The following is a 16,330-nucleotide window of genomic DNA, read 5'->3' on the forward strand; positions in this document are numbered from 1 at the left end:
ATGTATGTGTGTGGGTGTGGGTGTGTTTGGTGGGGGGTGCATCTTTTTCAGCATCTACTTCCCTGCTCACGTCTCACTCACTGTCAGGTTTCTGTATGTGCTGAAGTCTGTGGCTATTCTCGCGTGTGAGAGCGGTCATCTGTGCTAAAACTTGTTCTGTCATAATGTCTATGTATATCAGTATGAGTATGCTTCAACATACAGTACTTACATACATTCTTGTGGAATAATACATACATTGTGGGATCACACTGAAATGCAACTACACATCTGATCCACACCCTCAAGATGCTATGTTTGGAAATTCCTGCAGCTGTAATGCATGCTTACTTCACAACTATAGAGTCTATGTAATGGCTGATATAATACTGTGAATGTGTGTAAAATACTAGAATGTGAAGTCACAGCTGGTTACAAGCACTTTCATTAAAACTGGTACCCTGCAGTGTGAACAGGTGGAGGTTTTCTAGATACAAACGGCAAAATCTACTTAAGCTGCTAATTCTTAAGGTGTCTGCAGTCTTTGGTAAAATAATTCTGCATATCCACACACCTAGGGCTTGTCCGCTTATGCACGAGATATTCACTTTGGGCTTAGCTAGATTTTTGCCAGTGGATGCAGAAGTGTGCATTAATTTTTCATATTGCTATCAGCTTCAAAGGGAGCCACGGTCGGTGTCGCACCAACTTTTTTTTCTTTCCCAAATGAAATCTTACGTAGCGGGCAGTAGAAATTCAGCAAAATAAAATCAGAGGCACGTTGGGTTTCGTCAGAAAGGCATCTACTGTAAAAACTTTGCCAAATAAAACATGTGGAGCTACTTGCTGTGGCGACCCCTTGCGAGTAAGGGAGCAGCTGAAAGTAGCTTCTTTTAATATCAGAGCCATGTCAGCCTATTATCATGCTTTCTTCATTTTCCAACATGTTTAATATCACGCTGTGCTCTTCCTGTGCTTTTCCAAGCCAGAGAGCTTTCACAGCAACCAATCTTCTCTTCTGTTCATTAAAGTTTCATAAATGCTGAGCTGAAATTAAGAGCTTACTTGAATCACTTCCAGTTTCATTACCACCCACCTATCCGTTCAGCACTAACTTCACCGTGACAGTTTAGGGAGCAGGAGAGAAAAGGTAATTCTTAAATGCAAATGTGCCTTGTCCTTATATGCTTTGTGCCCAGACGGATCTTTATATCAGAGCTAGTGATCTCTCACATTGAACATAGCGTCATAAACTTAAATATGTTTTGGAATGTATTAATATGATATTAATATGAGGCATCTCTACAGAATGGGTCATTGACATTGGTTCATTTAAGACAGTCAAAACTATGTAGTCTAGCAAACATCTCATTAGTAATGAAAAAGGCTAATTTCTCAATATCTTCCTTTATCCATAATTATGTTCAAGATATGCAGAGTGAAAACGAGTGTGAGTAATGTTTGCATACTGTATGCAGCTCGTGTATTAGTTTGCTACACTTGAGTAGAGACGATAACATAACCTGAGCTGTCGCCGTGCTATCAGTGCGGCTATCTGGAGTACCTAAGGTTTAAAGGATGATCCTTTTCTCCCAGACACAGATGGTGGTTTCAGCAGAGGGAAGGCGTTTAGCTCCCTATACCAGAAATTTATCCATTAGATGTATGGGATGAAATAAAATATGTAATGGACAGGTTTGAAACTGTAACATGGCTGCTATGTAAAAGCCCATTAATGGCGAAGACAGCAGCAATGAAAACAACAGGAAACCACAAAGGGTTGGAGAAATTAAAAATCAATTGGGTTTGCTCACTAAAATGAAAATTACTCGTTAATATTTCTGGATTTCCCACTTTGTGCCAACTCAGAGTCTCCTCCATTTCCATGACCTCATATCAGATAGCCTGGATGCATGACGTCCCATCACCATCAGCTGCAAACATATCTTCAAACCACAAACTTCCATCCTCCCAAGGGAAAACTGATCAAAGGAGGAACAGCTTACTTTCATAAGCAGAAAAGGAGAAGTTGTGCTTTCAGAAAGGCTGACGGAGAAGAGAGAAGTGGCTCTAATTTCCTCTAGCTTGGTTTAAACGGTATTCAGTTACAATGCTGATTGACAACTTTAGGGGAATCTGTGCTGAGATAAGTGAAGATTAGATGCTTCTCCACTGTTTCCTGCTGCAGAGAAATCAGAGCTGATTCCACCAAAAAAAACTTACTAAGTTAAACCATTATCTGAGTGATTCTCTGTAGCACAAAGAAACTAAGACTGCTTGGTTTTGTTAATGATTAGCAAAGTTTAGAGGTATTATCCAATTAGACATTTGAGCTGGTGGTATCACTGCTGATTTGCAGGATGGACTTCCTCTGGCGTTTCATTAAACCAACCCTGGAGCTTGCTGCTGTAAAGCCAGAGTTAAATGAGATCATAAATCTACAGCTCCCTACTTTATGAGCATGACGGGAAGTCTATTATAACTTTCATAAGCAGCAGGCAGAAGGGGCAAACAGGCAGAGGCAGGCACAAGTTGTGAGATATGGAAGAGAGCTGACCACTACACTGTGAACTGTCAACACGGCTGAGAAATTGCAACACTACCGAGGATGGACAGGTTAAGAAGAGGAGGAGAGGTCGAGCTGTACACGGAGAAAGACAGAAGACATAGAAGAAGATGAAATCTAGACGTCATTGAGAAGGGGGATTCTTATTCAGGAAATAAAATATGAAGTTCTACCTAAATAATCTTTTTCTTTCCTTCATTGTCATCCAGCAGTGCCAGCTTTCATAAAAAATGCTTTACTTTCCTTTCCTCTCTGTCAGCAGAATGATGCTTTATGCCAGGCATTAACATCCATCAGTACTTGTCCCCAAAAAACTAGACATCTGTCTCTGTTGCACAGTGTTCGATTTTATCTATATTATACCCAAACAATCGGTTCTCATTTTCAGATTTGCCAGTTATTGCTATAATTGAGTGTATATAGATAAACATGTCAATGCACACATTCACTCTTCAAATGAACAATCAGTAAATCCCTAATGCCAAAGCCAGCTGCTGGGCTTTAAAATAATAAAGACACCAAGTGAAGTCCCAGGTCTCCTCTGCTCCCAAGGAAAGTGATTAACACAATCAGCTCAGCATGGTTGCCAGTCAATAATATGAGTCATAAACTCATCATGGCCCTGTCCCTACTGCCTCATTTTGGCTCCCTACTGCCTTTCTCTCCGTCTTTCTCCATCACCCTCATGACTGCCGCCTTTCTCAGTGGCGTCCTGCTCGCTTTCCATCTGCACCCACAACCCGTTCCAATCCACCTCACACTTGAGTGACAGTGGGGGTGGGCATATGCATCAAGTGTTTTTTGAAGAGGGGGGGTTCTTGGAGAGGTTAAAGAAAATGACACTCGCTGGCACTCGGCATGAGTGCGCAACTGCAACTCTACACTTTTTCCAGCCAGCGCCGTGCCAGGTGCCGTAGTGAAAAGCATTTGGATTCTGCTCTTCTGTTGCAGCGATGCAAGATAGCTCTATCATGTCTGGTGCTAAACACAGGCAAGAGAGTGCCAGGGTGGCTTATGTGAGAAAACACTGTGTAAACTGTTATAACACAGTTAGTGTTTCATTGGTAGAAATATGGATTACAGAATTGCTTTTGAAAAATGGAGGAATTGCAACAGGCGTGAGTCCTGCAGGGTGGAATTATACTCTTATAATGACAAATGAACCATGTCAAAACCCTGATTCCCTTTTCTGGGATCAATGCTTTATGCTAGACGATCACATAATTAATTAAAGTTTAAAACAATTGAAAATGATCTTTTATAGATTGGCTGAGCTTGTCGCTGTTCCCACTGCATCCCATTAACCTGACGTTAGATTACACTTGTCAGAATCCCAACTGAGATAAATTTAATCGAAAGCAGCACAATGAATGTAAAAAATAAAGTGTGCAAATAAAAGCCTGCAGTCGTATTTAATTTTTAATCCATAGCTGAGAATCAATTTTTACAATACACTTTATTGGATTCCGCAGTGGAAGTGATAAAGTTTACGGTCTCACATCCTGACAGAGGCTGCGTGACCCCAATCAGTTTCTGTGTCCTGCCTCTTTGTACACTGACGTTTGTTGTTCCATTCTCTCCTCTGATGGTGAGAATATTTTATTCAGACTTCTTCCTCACAGCTTTCTTAATTTAGATATCAAAGGGAGCGTCACCACATGCATACACATCCAGGCACCCTGCTGCAGTTTTATTGAGAGGAACCTATCTATGCCAGTCTTGTGCACACATACATGTATTTATTTATTTATTTTTATCTATAATGAGACAGTTATCCTTGACTTGTGCTGTGTTCACTGAAAGTGTTGAGAGATTCAGTGATTATTATTATTATGTAGAAAAGCAAGCATTTTTCATCTCAACAGATTTTCAGCTTTAACTTAGAGCACAGCAGGGTTCGATTCATGGACAAGCCTTTTTTTATTATGTGTCTCGCACTGTGAATGTGTCCTTTTATTTCTATAACTAAGGACAGACAGCTCTTTTTTTTTTCAACGACAGTTTTTGTAGGTTGAACATACTAAGCTGAAGAACGCCAAACTGCATTAGAGACTTGGTGTATCTTGTGTCTCACAATTTATAGCAGGTGATGTTTGAATTGCAGTAGTTGTTTATGGTAATTACTCTTTTTGGAAGGCAAATTTGGAAGTCTCATTATTTCTCCTAAACCTCTGCCCGAGATAATAAGTGCTCTCCTTGACACTGTTTTCAGCTTTGAACATCGTGCTACTTCTTTTACTTGAGTAGCACTTGTCACTTGTTTGTCTTGCGGTCAGACAGAGAAGATATATATGCTATACTAAGAAATTAAAACTCATTTTTAATCCATGCCTTTATGTCTCATTGACCAGAACTTGATAAATAATTGGAAAAAAGTGCAGAAATTTATCAGATATACCCCTGGTATCTGCTGTGTGTCCACACAGCACTTTAAGAACATTTCTTTTTAAATGTATAACACTCTTTATAGATGAATAAATCATTTTGCTATCATAATAAAAAAGATGATTTAGTGTGTACACTCTGTCTGGCAGGTTTATAGCTTTAACTTGTCTTAGCAATTCTTTATAGCCACGCTTCTTCTGTGTAAGTGTTTCCAGGGTCTCGTCTGCTCATTAAGGAACATGGTTCTGCACTACACAGATGTGTACAAGCACCCAGGCAGTGTTGTGCTCAGTGCCATCACAGAAAGGCCCACATGAATTCAGTCAGCTGTGTTCTTGGGTCAGCTGGTTAGAAGACAGGCACAGAAAGCAAGTGAAGCAGACTTGGAAAATAGCTCTGAGCTTAGAGAATATGCAATGCAGCATGCATGGGTGCCAGGGTGGAAAGCAGGCAGGCAACAGCTACTGGCATGTTAGCACCAGAGTGTCACAAGACCACAGCTAGATTGTCTTTGATTCAAACTCTAAACAATTTGTGAGTCATGACTGCTTCTAAGATCATCACAGGCAAAAGTCTCATTAATAGTGACGGGACTTTGAAGCAAGGTTTTACATTAAAGTTTTATTTGCTGCCATTGTTTATGAGCGGAGATTATCCCTGTCTCAAAGAGAAGACATTTCCCATCACAACAGACTGTTACACAGTAATAATTTGTGGCACCATCAAACGGGCTCATCAGTTTTGTTAAAACTTTGATGAAATGAACTTCAGTAGCAACATTTTTCCTCCTTTGGCAGTGAATTAGGGCTGCCTCAAAGAAAATATCCACTCATGACTATTTATTGTATTTTATTGTATCCAGTCTTTTGAAATGCAAATGATTAAGCTTCTGATCTCAAATCTTGTTTGGAAAGAGTTTATTGAAAATAAACATGGCGATGTTTATTTTTATCCCATCTGATCCTGAGCAGAATGAGTTGGTATAGAGAAGAAATCAGCGATTAACTAAGCCATAACCTCTAAGGAAAACTGGAATAATAGAATAATATAAAAGACTTATAATCCAAACATTTCTTACCTTGAGTTCTGCTCTAAATTACCCGACATATGCGCAAGTTGTTTGAAAGATTAACAGTTTGAAGCAATTTTCCAGGTGCTTGACATTTTCAAAAAAAGATATTACTGTCTGAAAGTGTTCTTTAAAGGGGAAACATTTCCACTGGCACACCACTGCTACATTAGGAAGACATAAAGTGGTAGATTTATGTTTTAACAAGCCACTTTACATCCTAAAACTCTTCTTACCACAGATGGACCTTCACCCCTGAGACAAGAATGTCTAAACATTCCGTGTGTACATGTCTGAACACACAAACACTGTCATGCACAATATGCATGCGAAACCACACATCCAGATGGTCACAGACCTCTTGGGACTTTCAATTTCATTCTGTCTTTTTGAACAGACCAGAACATTTACTTAATGGGTAAGCTGCCATAGAAAGACACTCAGGATAGAGGAAAAGCGATCACTTACTGCAGATGATCCGGAAAATATTACATTCATTTCTTTCTTTCTGTTTTTGTTTGTTCCCTGTCTGTCTCATTGTCTGTGTTACCTCATGAGAAAGAGAGTACAACATTATGCAAGCATTAACCACTAAAAAATATTCAAAATAAATAAATAAACTGCTGTTTTATTTATAAAACACCTTAATTGCCCTTATGACCTTTCAGGATGAGGCCAGTGTTTAATTTGAGGCGATAACAATCTAAAATGCTTAAAGATAGACATAGCAAGGGAGGAATAAGACATACTCAAAGCTGTAAAACTGTATTAACCTCTCGGTGTTCCTCATCACCTCCTTCCCACCCTGGAGGTGACTGACAGATAGGATCAGCCTGAGCATCAGTCAGGACAGCTCTCTACCTCCTGTCACCCTGGCAAAAACATATGGTCTCCTGCAAACATCCACACTTAGACTGTCCGCCACTCACCATCACTCACAATCACAAGCCAACAATTCTGCATCCTTATACTTATGACTCTCCCACAAACATATGCATCATTCATGCTTCACTGAAACCTTGTTCTCACATGCGTATCTGTCTCCATCGTCTCTCTGTTAACACAACGTGGGCTCTTTTATTCTTACTCGCGTCTTCACACGTCTCTCTGAAACCTCTCTTCTGCTTCTTCACTTTCTCCCTCTGTCTGCTGCTGTGTCACTCTCTTTAATCTGTCACATTCTCGCTTTCTTTCTCACATGCACAACAGCATGCTCAAACAAAAACACTGCACACGCACTTGCAAATAAGCAAAAAGAATTGATACGCACGCTGACAATCCTTTCTGATGTGCCCCCTCTGGAGATGGTGGTTCCGTTGAGTCCCACCAGAGAGGGCAGAGTCTGAGACATCCAGTTGGTCACCATGGCCATGGTGCTGAGAACTGCCCCGATCTTTAGCATAGGAACGCTCATGTTTGCTTCCTGTGGGGCCCTGGCACAAATGGCCCAACAGCCAGCCCTGCCCTGCCCTTCCCTAGACCTCAGCTCCAGTCAACCCCACTCTGCCTCAGACAACCTAGCCAGGGAACCAGCCAGTCAGCTTGTGCCTGAGCCTGAGCAGCAGCAGCACCCCCCACAGCTGGTACAGCACAATTACTAGACCCACACACCACTTTTTCAGTCAAAGGGATGGGCAGAGGCTGGTTAGAGGAGAGCAGCTCACATCCAAAAGCACCACACTGGAGCCTTCCCTCTCAGAGTGACTGCCTTAGCTTCACCCTCTCCCTCCCTCCCCCACATTCTCGCTCTCATCTCTCTCTCCCTCTCTTTCCACCTCTCTCACTTCCTTACTCTCCTCTTAGCTCTCTCCCTCTCTCTCCCCTCCTCTCTTCCTCAAGATGCAGAGCTCCGCATTGGCTGCCTCTCCGTCTCATCCCCTCCCAATCAGCCCTTCCTCTGTTCTTTCCAGCCCTGTTTTGCATGCATGTATCCATTCTTTTTCCTTCCCCTCTCGTTCGCTGACATTTGCCTGTTCTTTTATGACTCACATCTTGATGTGTGCGCGCGTGCACTTATTTCTTAAGCAGAGAGATCTGAGACTGATTTCATAGGACTGATCTGTGCTCTATGTTAAGTGACATGTGAATGCCCAGGGCAACTGAGTGCAATGTTAGGCACAGGAGACCATCCTGCAGTTTCATCATCGTGTTTGTACTAAAGACAGGACTGAGAATGTAGACCGGTGGGTGTTTAGATTAAAAGGTTGGCTAAGGGCTCATCAGTGAACATGGGCAGGTGGTTTGGCAAAGTGGGAGACATGATGTGGGAGAGATGCAGGTGCTCCAACCCACGGCTGCTTCTGACAGCTCATCTTTCATTCTGCTTCATGACATATCCTAAATTAGCCTGTAGCTTGTACTTTTAAAGAATCAATGTCGGAGTGATAAGAAAAGTATCTAATGACACTAACTTCTTGATGCTCACTGTGTTAATTTACTCTGATGTTACGTCGTGTAATTGCAAACATCTGCAAGAGGACTGCTTTTTTTTTCCAACTTGGAATTTTGGCTTAAAGTTATAATAAACCTGCGTTTTCTCACTCATCCTGGTGCTGTGAGATGACCTGCTGAAAAAATGATGCTTAGATTACTTTTCAAGTAGCAGAGTTTTATTGTTGTGATCAAACAGAAGGTAAATCAGTATCAGATAGCTTACCAACTGTTTCTGTCTCATTTTACTGTCATTTCCCTTGGTGAAAGTCTGGTTTGAGCCTGTGTCAGGCCAGACATCCAGCATGTTCTGAAGTCTAGACCGATTTCGTGGAAACATTTTGTCTTTGAGATCATAGCTGCTTGAATTTTCCGCTCACCTCTACAATGGACCAGATGGAGCGGTATGAAAATTGAACCATGTCTCAAGCCTCTGCTCACAGCAATTACTGGAAAGTTATTTGACGACTGGCCGTGTCATTTTATGCCCTAAATGATGACAGAATGGCTTGCTCAGGCAAAACGGCCAGGTCATCCCCTTTTCTTGCCTTCTTCCTGGTCTGCTGACTTATTCATTTTGTCTGCCATGGCTGGGCTCCCTTTCTCAAGCAGTCACATTGGATGAATGATATGGGCTCTTCTGTGTGGGGTGTACAGTGAAGTGATAATCAGAAGAGACAGCTTTCTGAGCCCCATCCAAAACACGTCAGCCATCCTCAACTCACCTGCTATTGCCTAAGTCGTGCTTGTTTGTGCCCTACATGTGGCAACACTGACCCCTTGTGGTAGCCAGTGGAATTGTAAACAAGAGCCGTCAACATACAGCAGGTGATGGCCACTGCCTGTCGTTGTTATTGAGCAACACGGAATTTGTTGGCAGGTAGCTGTCACCTTATGAAAATTCTTCAAGGAGATATGAGGGTGAATGTGGCAGCACTGTTTAGAGTCACACTTTTCCATGTCTAACAGAGGTTTTAGTGAGAAAGGTAAAATGTAATGTGCATGATAGCACACGCACGCATTCACACGTGACCGCGCGCACATACACGTACATGCTTTCACCTGTTTCTTAAAAAGGTTATTCTAATGGAGCCCACGGGCATTTTAAAAATATACTCTTGTATTCATCTTTCATTATTAAATTAATAATATAACAGTTTGCTTCTTTTATGTTTTCTAACAAACCAGTTATATCTGTATATTTATCTCTGGATTATAATGTGCATATACAGGTCTCTAATGTAATTATATTTTTTAGAGCTGAGTCTTTTTGATTAGTTTCATTTTATTTCAGAAGGTTTTGTTCACATATGGAGGTTGAGGGAAGCAATATTTTACAAATTCCCTTACTGTTTGCTTCCTTGAACACATCATCTGTAAAGCATGCAGTATTGATCATATTCACAGGGTGGCAGCAAAGATTTAAGTATAGATACAGACATCTCTGAGTCTTTATTCCGTAATCAAATGAGCCAATCTTCTCAGGTTTCTCAAAGAAAAGCTGGTAACAAAGAAAGATGCCTGAGCGAAAAGGAAATTTAGGATGATGCTTAATATAGATATAGATATAGAGATCAAACATTCAATGTGCAGATGTGGCAACTAGAAGAAGTAAAATATATTTCACTTTGATTCGAAGAAAAAATCTATTTATTTGTTTTGCTCTTATTTTGTTTTTGCTTGTTTTGTTTGTTTGTTTTCTTTTTGTTTTTTTGTTTTTTTGTGGCTCCAATTTGTGCAGTTTGGCTGCTGAATAAGAGTTCAATAATGCATTATGCAATAGCAAGATAGCACAGAAAATGCTGAGAAAGTAAAAACACACACATTACTCTACACTTCCAAGGATGTTTTGACAGATTGCTGTTCCTAGCCCCTACTCAACAATTTCCATCATCAGAAAGACTGGCATCATGCCAATCTAAAGTAAAAACAAACTCTTATCCCCTCCTGTGAATGAAAATAAGGCAATACAGCTTCCGTTTTTCCACTATGTCATACTCAAAATTTCACAAAACATAAAAGGACATACACAGATAAAAGTAGTTATAATTTGTCTTTTTTTTTTAAATCACAGACGCATCTTTGCATCAAGCTCAAGCTCTGAACTTTCTATTTTCAGATCTCAAAATAAACCAAATTGGTATCATTTAGGTCAGTTCAAAGAAAACTGTTATTTCCATCAGCTGTAATTTATATTTGGCAGCATGGCTCTCGTCTGCAACCAGCAGAATGAGAAATGTGGCATTAGGTACGTCAGATATGCCATAAAAGTTGGAGCTGTGGTGGTGGGTGGGCTGCAGAGTGGCCTGCAAATGCAGTAATGGTGAGAAGGCTAAAGCAACCTAAAGACCATGTCCTTTCTGAGATTTGCCAATTAGATGAGTAGAAGGGTATCAACTGAGCCTTCCGCTGGTGTAGGCTGACACAGGTCTATGGCTGAGCTGGATTTAATGGCCTGCCTGAACTATTGCTATGCTCAATTAAATAAAATGACCAGAGTTTTGATATAACCATCTACAGTCAGCAGCCATGAAGTATTCTGTACTAGTTATGTACTGCTCCAGCAATTAAACAGAGCCCCAGACATTGTCATATAATGTTCTCAGAAGTAATAGTCCAAATAGGTCAAACTAGCCAAAAAATAGTGTAGTCCTGTAAGGTTATTGTGATGGCTGCTTTGGTGTGCAGAACGGTACGACTGAAGTAGATTTGATATACATAACCTCAAACAGAGAAATGATTCATTCTAAGGAGCATATTTTTTAGATGAAAGATTATGGCTGAATAAAAATGCATCAAGTTTCACATGGGAGGAGTTTTCTTAGCCCTCTATTTTCTACTAGCAGTGTACACAATTATGTATTCTTCAGTCTGATTTTTTTAGTGCCAGTAACAAAACCACATTGATTCCGTGCCTGCTAATTGTGCTGGTTAACAATATTGAAGGAGGCTCATGTAAGATCCAGCCTCATATCTTTTCCCCGACGTTTGACTTTTGCACATTTATCTTGCTTTTTGAAGCATCACTCAATCAAAGTCCGCTGCTGATAAGTGGTGCTTTAGCGGTTGCTGTATAGATCATGTTTCCACTGAGCTCTTTAAAATTCCTTTCACAGACTATGGGTCATATGCCATCTTTTGTGACTAGATGGACTAAATAAATGATGGCAAAAATGGGCGATGAGGACAATCTGTTATACTTCAAAGAATTCCAGCCTCTGCCAATCAACTGTCTAATCACAAAGTCTGTTGGCGGAACAAGCTTTTATTAAATATTAGCCAGAGAGGAAGTCAGCCATTTAACCTGTATTAATTTAATCCTTTTTGATTAATTTTCACTGCCATTCCATTCCATATCATTTTGACTCGAATAATTGGCCAGCATAATTTTCTGCATAACTCTGCTGTGTCATTGTCTGCAGTTTTTTGTCCCTCCCTTTTGTACTTCTTCACTGTAAATGTTATATAGCCTCTAAGAACCCTCACTGTCTCCCTTTTGTTTCTCTGTGCTTTTTGGGCAATGAGAAAAGATGCACATGATGTTTAACTCTTGTTCTGGCAATACATACATTACTGTGGAGGGATGCATGTTGCGAAGCTTTGCAGCACAGTCACACCAACATGGCCTTGTGTTGTTATTATAAACATCTAAAAAAAAGGCCATTCTGCTCTTGCCTGTGGGTGTGGATATAAAGGGCATTTTTAATCAGTTCAAATGGTGAAGCTGCCCTCCAACTACAGAAATGGAAACACTTGTGCACACCCATGGGTGGCAGTAGAGCGCTACAAAGTCCAGAGGCTATAGGGACAAGCTTTGGGTGAGACTACAATACTAGGGAACAGAAAGCACCAAGCACAAGCAACATTGTCACCAAGCATAAATACACAGCCAGCTACAGATTCACAGCTAAAACACAGAACCAAATTACACCTCAGCTAATTACACAGACCTCTATCATCATGATGCAGAACTGTTATGACTGAAGTAGCAAGGCTTCGCAGAAATAAAGCCCCCGCCTGAGCGCTGAACGATAGCGGAGTCATCTGGCTCTAAGAATACTGGCTATTTTTCTGAGTCATAATTCATTAATTAGCTGATGGACACGGAGGCCCACTTCCTTCTAAATGTATCAAGATCAAAATCAGCTTAAACAAAGTGTGACCTCATTACCATGGCAACTATTTAAATCCCGTAAATAGGTTGTACCCCAAGGTTCAGGCCAACAGACACACTGGTATTTGCAACATGGAATGATTAATCTATTAATTGCTCCTGCAGGCCTCTGATTAAGGAAATTCATCTGGCGTTTTACATTTTACAGTAGTGACAGAGACCATGTGAGGACTGTATACACAATTCAAGACTTGCGTGCATAAAGTACAGAGGACACGCCCTTTTCTGAAGAATATGGTCAATAATTCAAGTAGTGAACAATCATCTGACCGCAGAGATGACTGACGATGATGAGTATGAATAATGACAGGATATATGACGCTTGCATTCAGACCTTGCATGGGAGTCTGTTAATCTTGAACTTGCATCAGGGTAACTTTTAAGCTTAATTAATCTGATGACAATTAGGTAACCTTAGGTACATACTGCCCGTGAGAGCTACAGTACAGCCCATTTGTTATGTTCCTCCTACGTTTCGATTTAAGTGTGGGTGTGTTCACATATGCATGCCGAGTTTTGCCTGTGTATGTCAAGGCTTTTTCACATTTGTGTCCACTTCCATGAGCAACAGCACTTTTTCTCCACTGAGCTGTGAATTTTTCTGCATTACCCTTTTATGGTGCTTGCGTGACAGTCCTGGTTAAGCTGTGCAATGCGGGTTAAAGTAAAATAAAACAAGGAACGTGACAGCATTAGCATCAGGCTAAAAGCGCTTAGCTAAAATAAAAGTCATGAACAGGTGAGAATTTGTTCTTCTCACCTGTGGTGTAGGAATATGTAGTAAAGGAAATTAATTTGGTTAGTGTGTCTGCATGGCTATATTGACACCAACACAATACCTTACTGCTGAGCTTATTTACTGTCTTTACAATATAGCCCATAAATCCCATCTAATCAAATCACAATGAAAGCAAGAAGATCCATCCACAGACAAAGCAAGACTGAAGATTGAATACACATATCAGGCTCCTGAACCTCTAATATTCTCGACTGAGCTCACAGAATGGTCAAACTTACAGTAAGATTTCAAGAACTATTGTGCAGAGAGTGAGTAAAGCATTTAAATCCAAGCCAAACTCGCAGACAGTATTTCTCTTTTACCCAGCACACATGACATGAAAAAAAAACAATCTTGTATAATATACCGGGTAGCTTTCTGAATATACTGCTGGAACATGCATTCAAATTTATTCACAGAAGAACTGATTGCTCCTGATTGCTCCCTTGATTACAATCCTAACTGTCTATGGGGGGTTGTACAGTATTATTTGTAGGATACGATAAGCTGTATGTGTTTGGTTGAATCTTAGATAGCTCAATCAGGCACAAGCAGGGTGCCACATTTTGCTTTGGGCTTGGAAAAAGAAAAGCCTTGATCAAACCAATACACAAGGACTACATGTGGCAATCAGCAGCAATGCATTCTGCAGCCCAGCATGGCTCTATGTTCTGCTCCTTCTCGTGCCCTCATCACCAGCTGAATGTGACTCAGTGCAGCCCTTCCTGAGGCTTGATACGCCCAGTTAAATTGCCCCCCTCCCCACCCAGACACACACACAGAGCCACTGCACATATGTAGATGCGTGCAGACATGCATTGACACTTACAGATACTGTAATACTGTAGTCATTTTCTGGATATGTGACCTGTTTACCAATGTCCCACACACCAGACCAACAGCAGAGCCCATGCCACATATTGACCTTTTCTCCCAGCTAATCATTGATTCTCTGTAACATAGCGAAAGCTATTACTGTAAATGGAGTAATTACTGACAGCAATTTGGAAGTCTTCTTCACAACAGAAAGGTAACAAAAGCTCAAAGAAATCCTCCTAATTGAGACAGCCCCCCCATAGCTACCTGCCTCTTCAAAACAGCCTTTACTGAACTTACAAAATGATTTTTTTCATCCAGATTTTAACTTGTCTTATTCCGAGTGTTAGAAACCCTCAGATATTGAATCACTTTAAGACATTTCAGTTGATAAAATACATGTAATTGACATAACATTTACAAATCTCTATATACAATTTTGCTGTTTAGTCTTAAGAGCATTTTCAAATCTGCTTTAGCATGCAGCATAAGTGCTATTCCACCATCTTATCACTTTACTTTCAAACTGCTTTGTTTCATTAATGTTCTGTTCATGTGTGTTTGCAGTAGAGCTGGTAGCTATTCTTAGATAGCATGTATCTAGTACCTTGTTAGATGACCAAAGAGACAGCCAGTGGACAAAGTGGCTGTGTTTGGTCTTTGTCTGAGTCATTGTTTACAAATGTCACCAAGTCACAAAGTGAAGGTATCACAGTGATTAGCTAAGCACAGTGGTCGGTTACACAAAAGGAAAGTAAGCCAAAGATAACTCTGGAAACAGACAAAAAGGTTATAAAGGAAACTGTGATGCTAATAAGAGGCAGAGAGAAAGACAGCAAGACAAGGAGAAGGATGTAAGATGTATTTTGAAGCTCCCTGAGGTAATGAATTTACATCTTTGTCGGTTTTCTGCCATGTCTGCAACAGTGAAACTAACAGGACCAGAGAGGAGTGGTGAGGTCTTGCCAATTGTACTTTGGTTTGCTGAGAGATTGCAACAGTCAGATACTAAAAAAAGAAAAAAACATGCTTGACATAGACAAGGAGCAAACAATGACCAGAACCTAACAGCTATGTACCGTATATTAGTAATTAAGGGACAGAACCAGCCTGCAGTCTTGTGTCCAACCTCTTTGTCAGAGCTCACATTGAAGCCTCCATTTGTATCCTCTGTCTTCAGGTCATTAATGCTCACAGAAGCTGTAACATTTAATTAGGGAGACATTATTAGTACAACACAGGCCCAGTGTGCAGCAGAGAGAAATCCCTAAACAGCCCCTAACTGAATATTACATTTACAGCCACATGGAATTATGAGGGTAAAGGTTAGCAGAAACTTGTAGATAAACAAATTAGCTTGTCACTTTATACTTTTTTGAGTTGGGAAGAAAAAGCCTGAAAAAAAAGGCTTATTAGAATAAACAGTCCTGTAATAGCCTGTGTTCTTCCTTTGCCTTCCTCCAACTCCCTGCCGATTTCAGCCATATACTATAATCTGCAGTGTCTGTGCTGCACATCAAAATGAGGAGCCACTGATCCATTCAGTGATTACACAAACAAACAGACAGGAAAATATCAGCAAACTGCAATGCGGTGCAAAAATGAGAAGTTTGTACAAATATTATAAAGCGGTAATATTGTGTGGAGTTAGTCAAGTGTGAGATGAGAAGATTGGGTGAGTTAAGTGAGTGGGGAGGTGATAGTGGGAGGAGGGTGGATAGGCCCTAATGGTAAAGAGTAGTTATAACGTCTTCTGCTATACCACATGGGACATTAGTCTGGATCTCTCAGCAACAGATGTAATGTTTAGCAGTTACAAAGCCGTAAACTAATAACTGTAGTAGCATTTGCTATGTTACTGTCTCTAGTCAGTTCTTCTTCAAACATATGAATTACACTGCAGGATTTATGTGAGTTTGTCTGTGTGCTAAACAAAGACAAGCAGCTTTGTGGATTTGTCTGCAGAAATTCTGTTGATGCAAGATGTTGTACAGCCTGCGTTTCACAATGAAGGCACTGCAAGATCTGCAGTGCAACTCGTGAGCGAATGTCTGCGTTCAGATAAGATAAGAGAAAGGTCATTCTTTGCACTAATATTTCATGCAGCACCAAGCACCACCTTTCTTTGCTAAT

The 16,330-nt window shown here is 40.6% G+C and overlaps 1 protein-coding gene across 2 annotated transcripts in view; it reads right to left on the reverse strand.

Annotated features, from left to right (window-relative positions):
* Positions 1-16,330, reverse strand: part of olfm2a (olfactomedin 2a) — a 40,855-nt gene that overhangs the window by 14,123 nt on the left and 10,402 nt on the right. The window contains exon 1 of one of the 2 annotated variants that reach the window (XM_026164620.2): positions 7,270-7,550. The exons of the other annotated variant lie outside the window; for it this stretch is intronic. Coding sequence (XP_026020405.1) covers positions 7,270-7,413 — 144 coding nt within the window. The 5' untranslated portion in view covers positions 7,414-7,550. Of the gene's footprint in view, positions 1-7,269; positions 7,551-16,330 lie in introns of those variants that run through there. 2 annotated transcript variants of the gene reach the window in all.

This window comes from Astatotilapia calliptera, chromosome 4 (genome assembly GCF_964374335.1).
Source record: "Astatotilapia calliptera chromosome 4, fAstCal68.1, whole genome shotgun sequence".
Taxonomy (NCBI): domain Eukaryota; kingdom Metazoa; phylum Chordata; class Actinopteri; order Cichliformes; family Cichlidae; genus Astatotilapia; species Astatotilapia calliptera.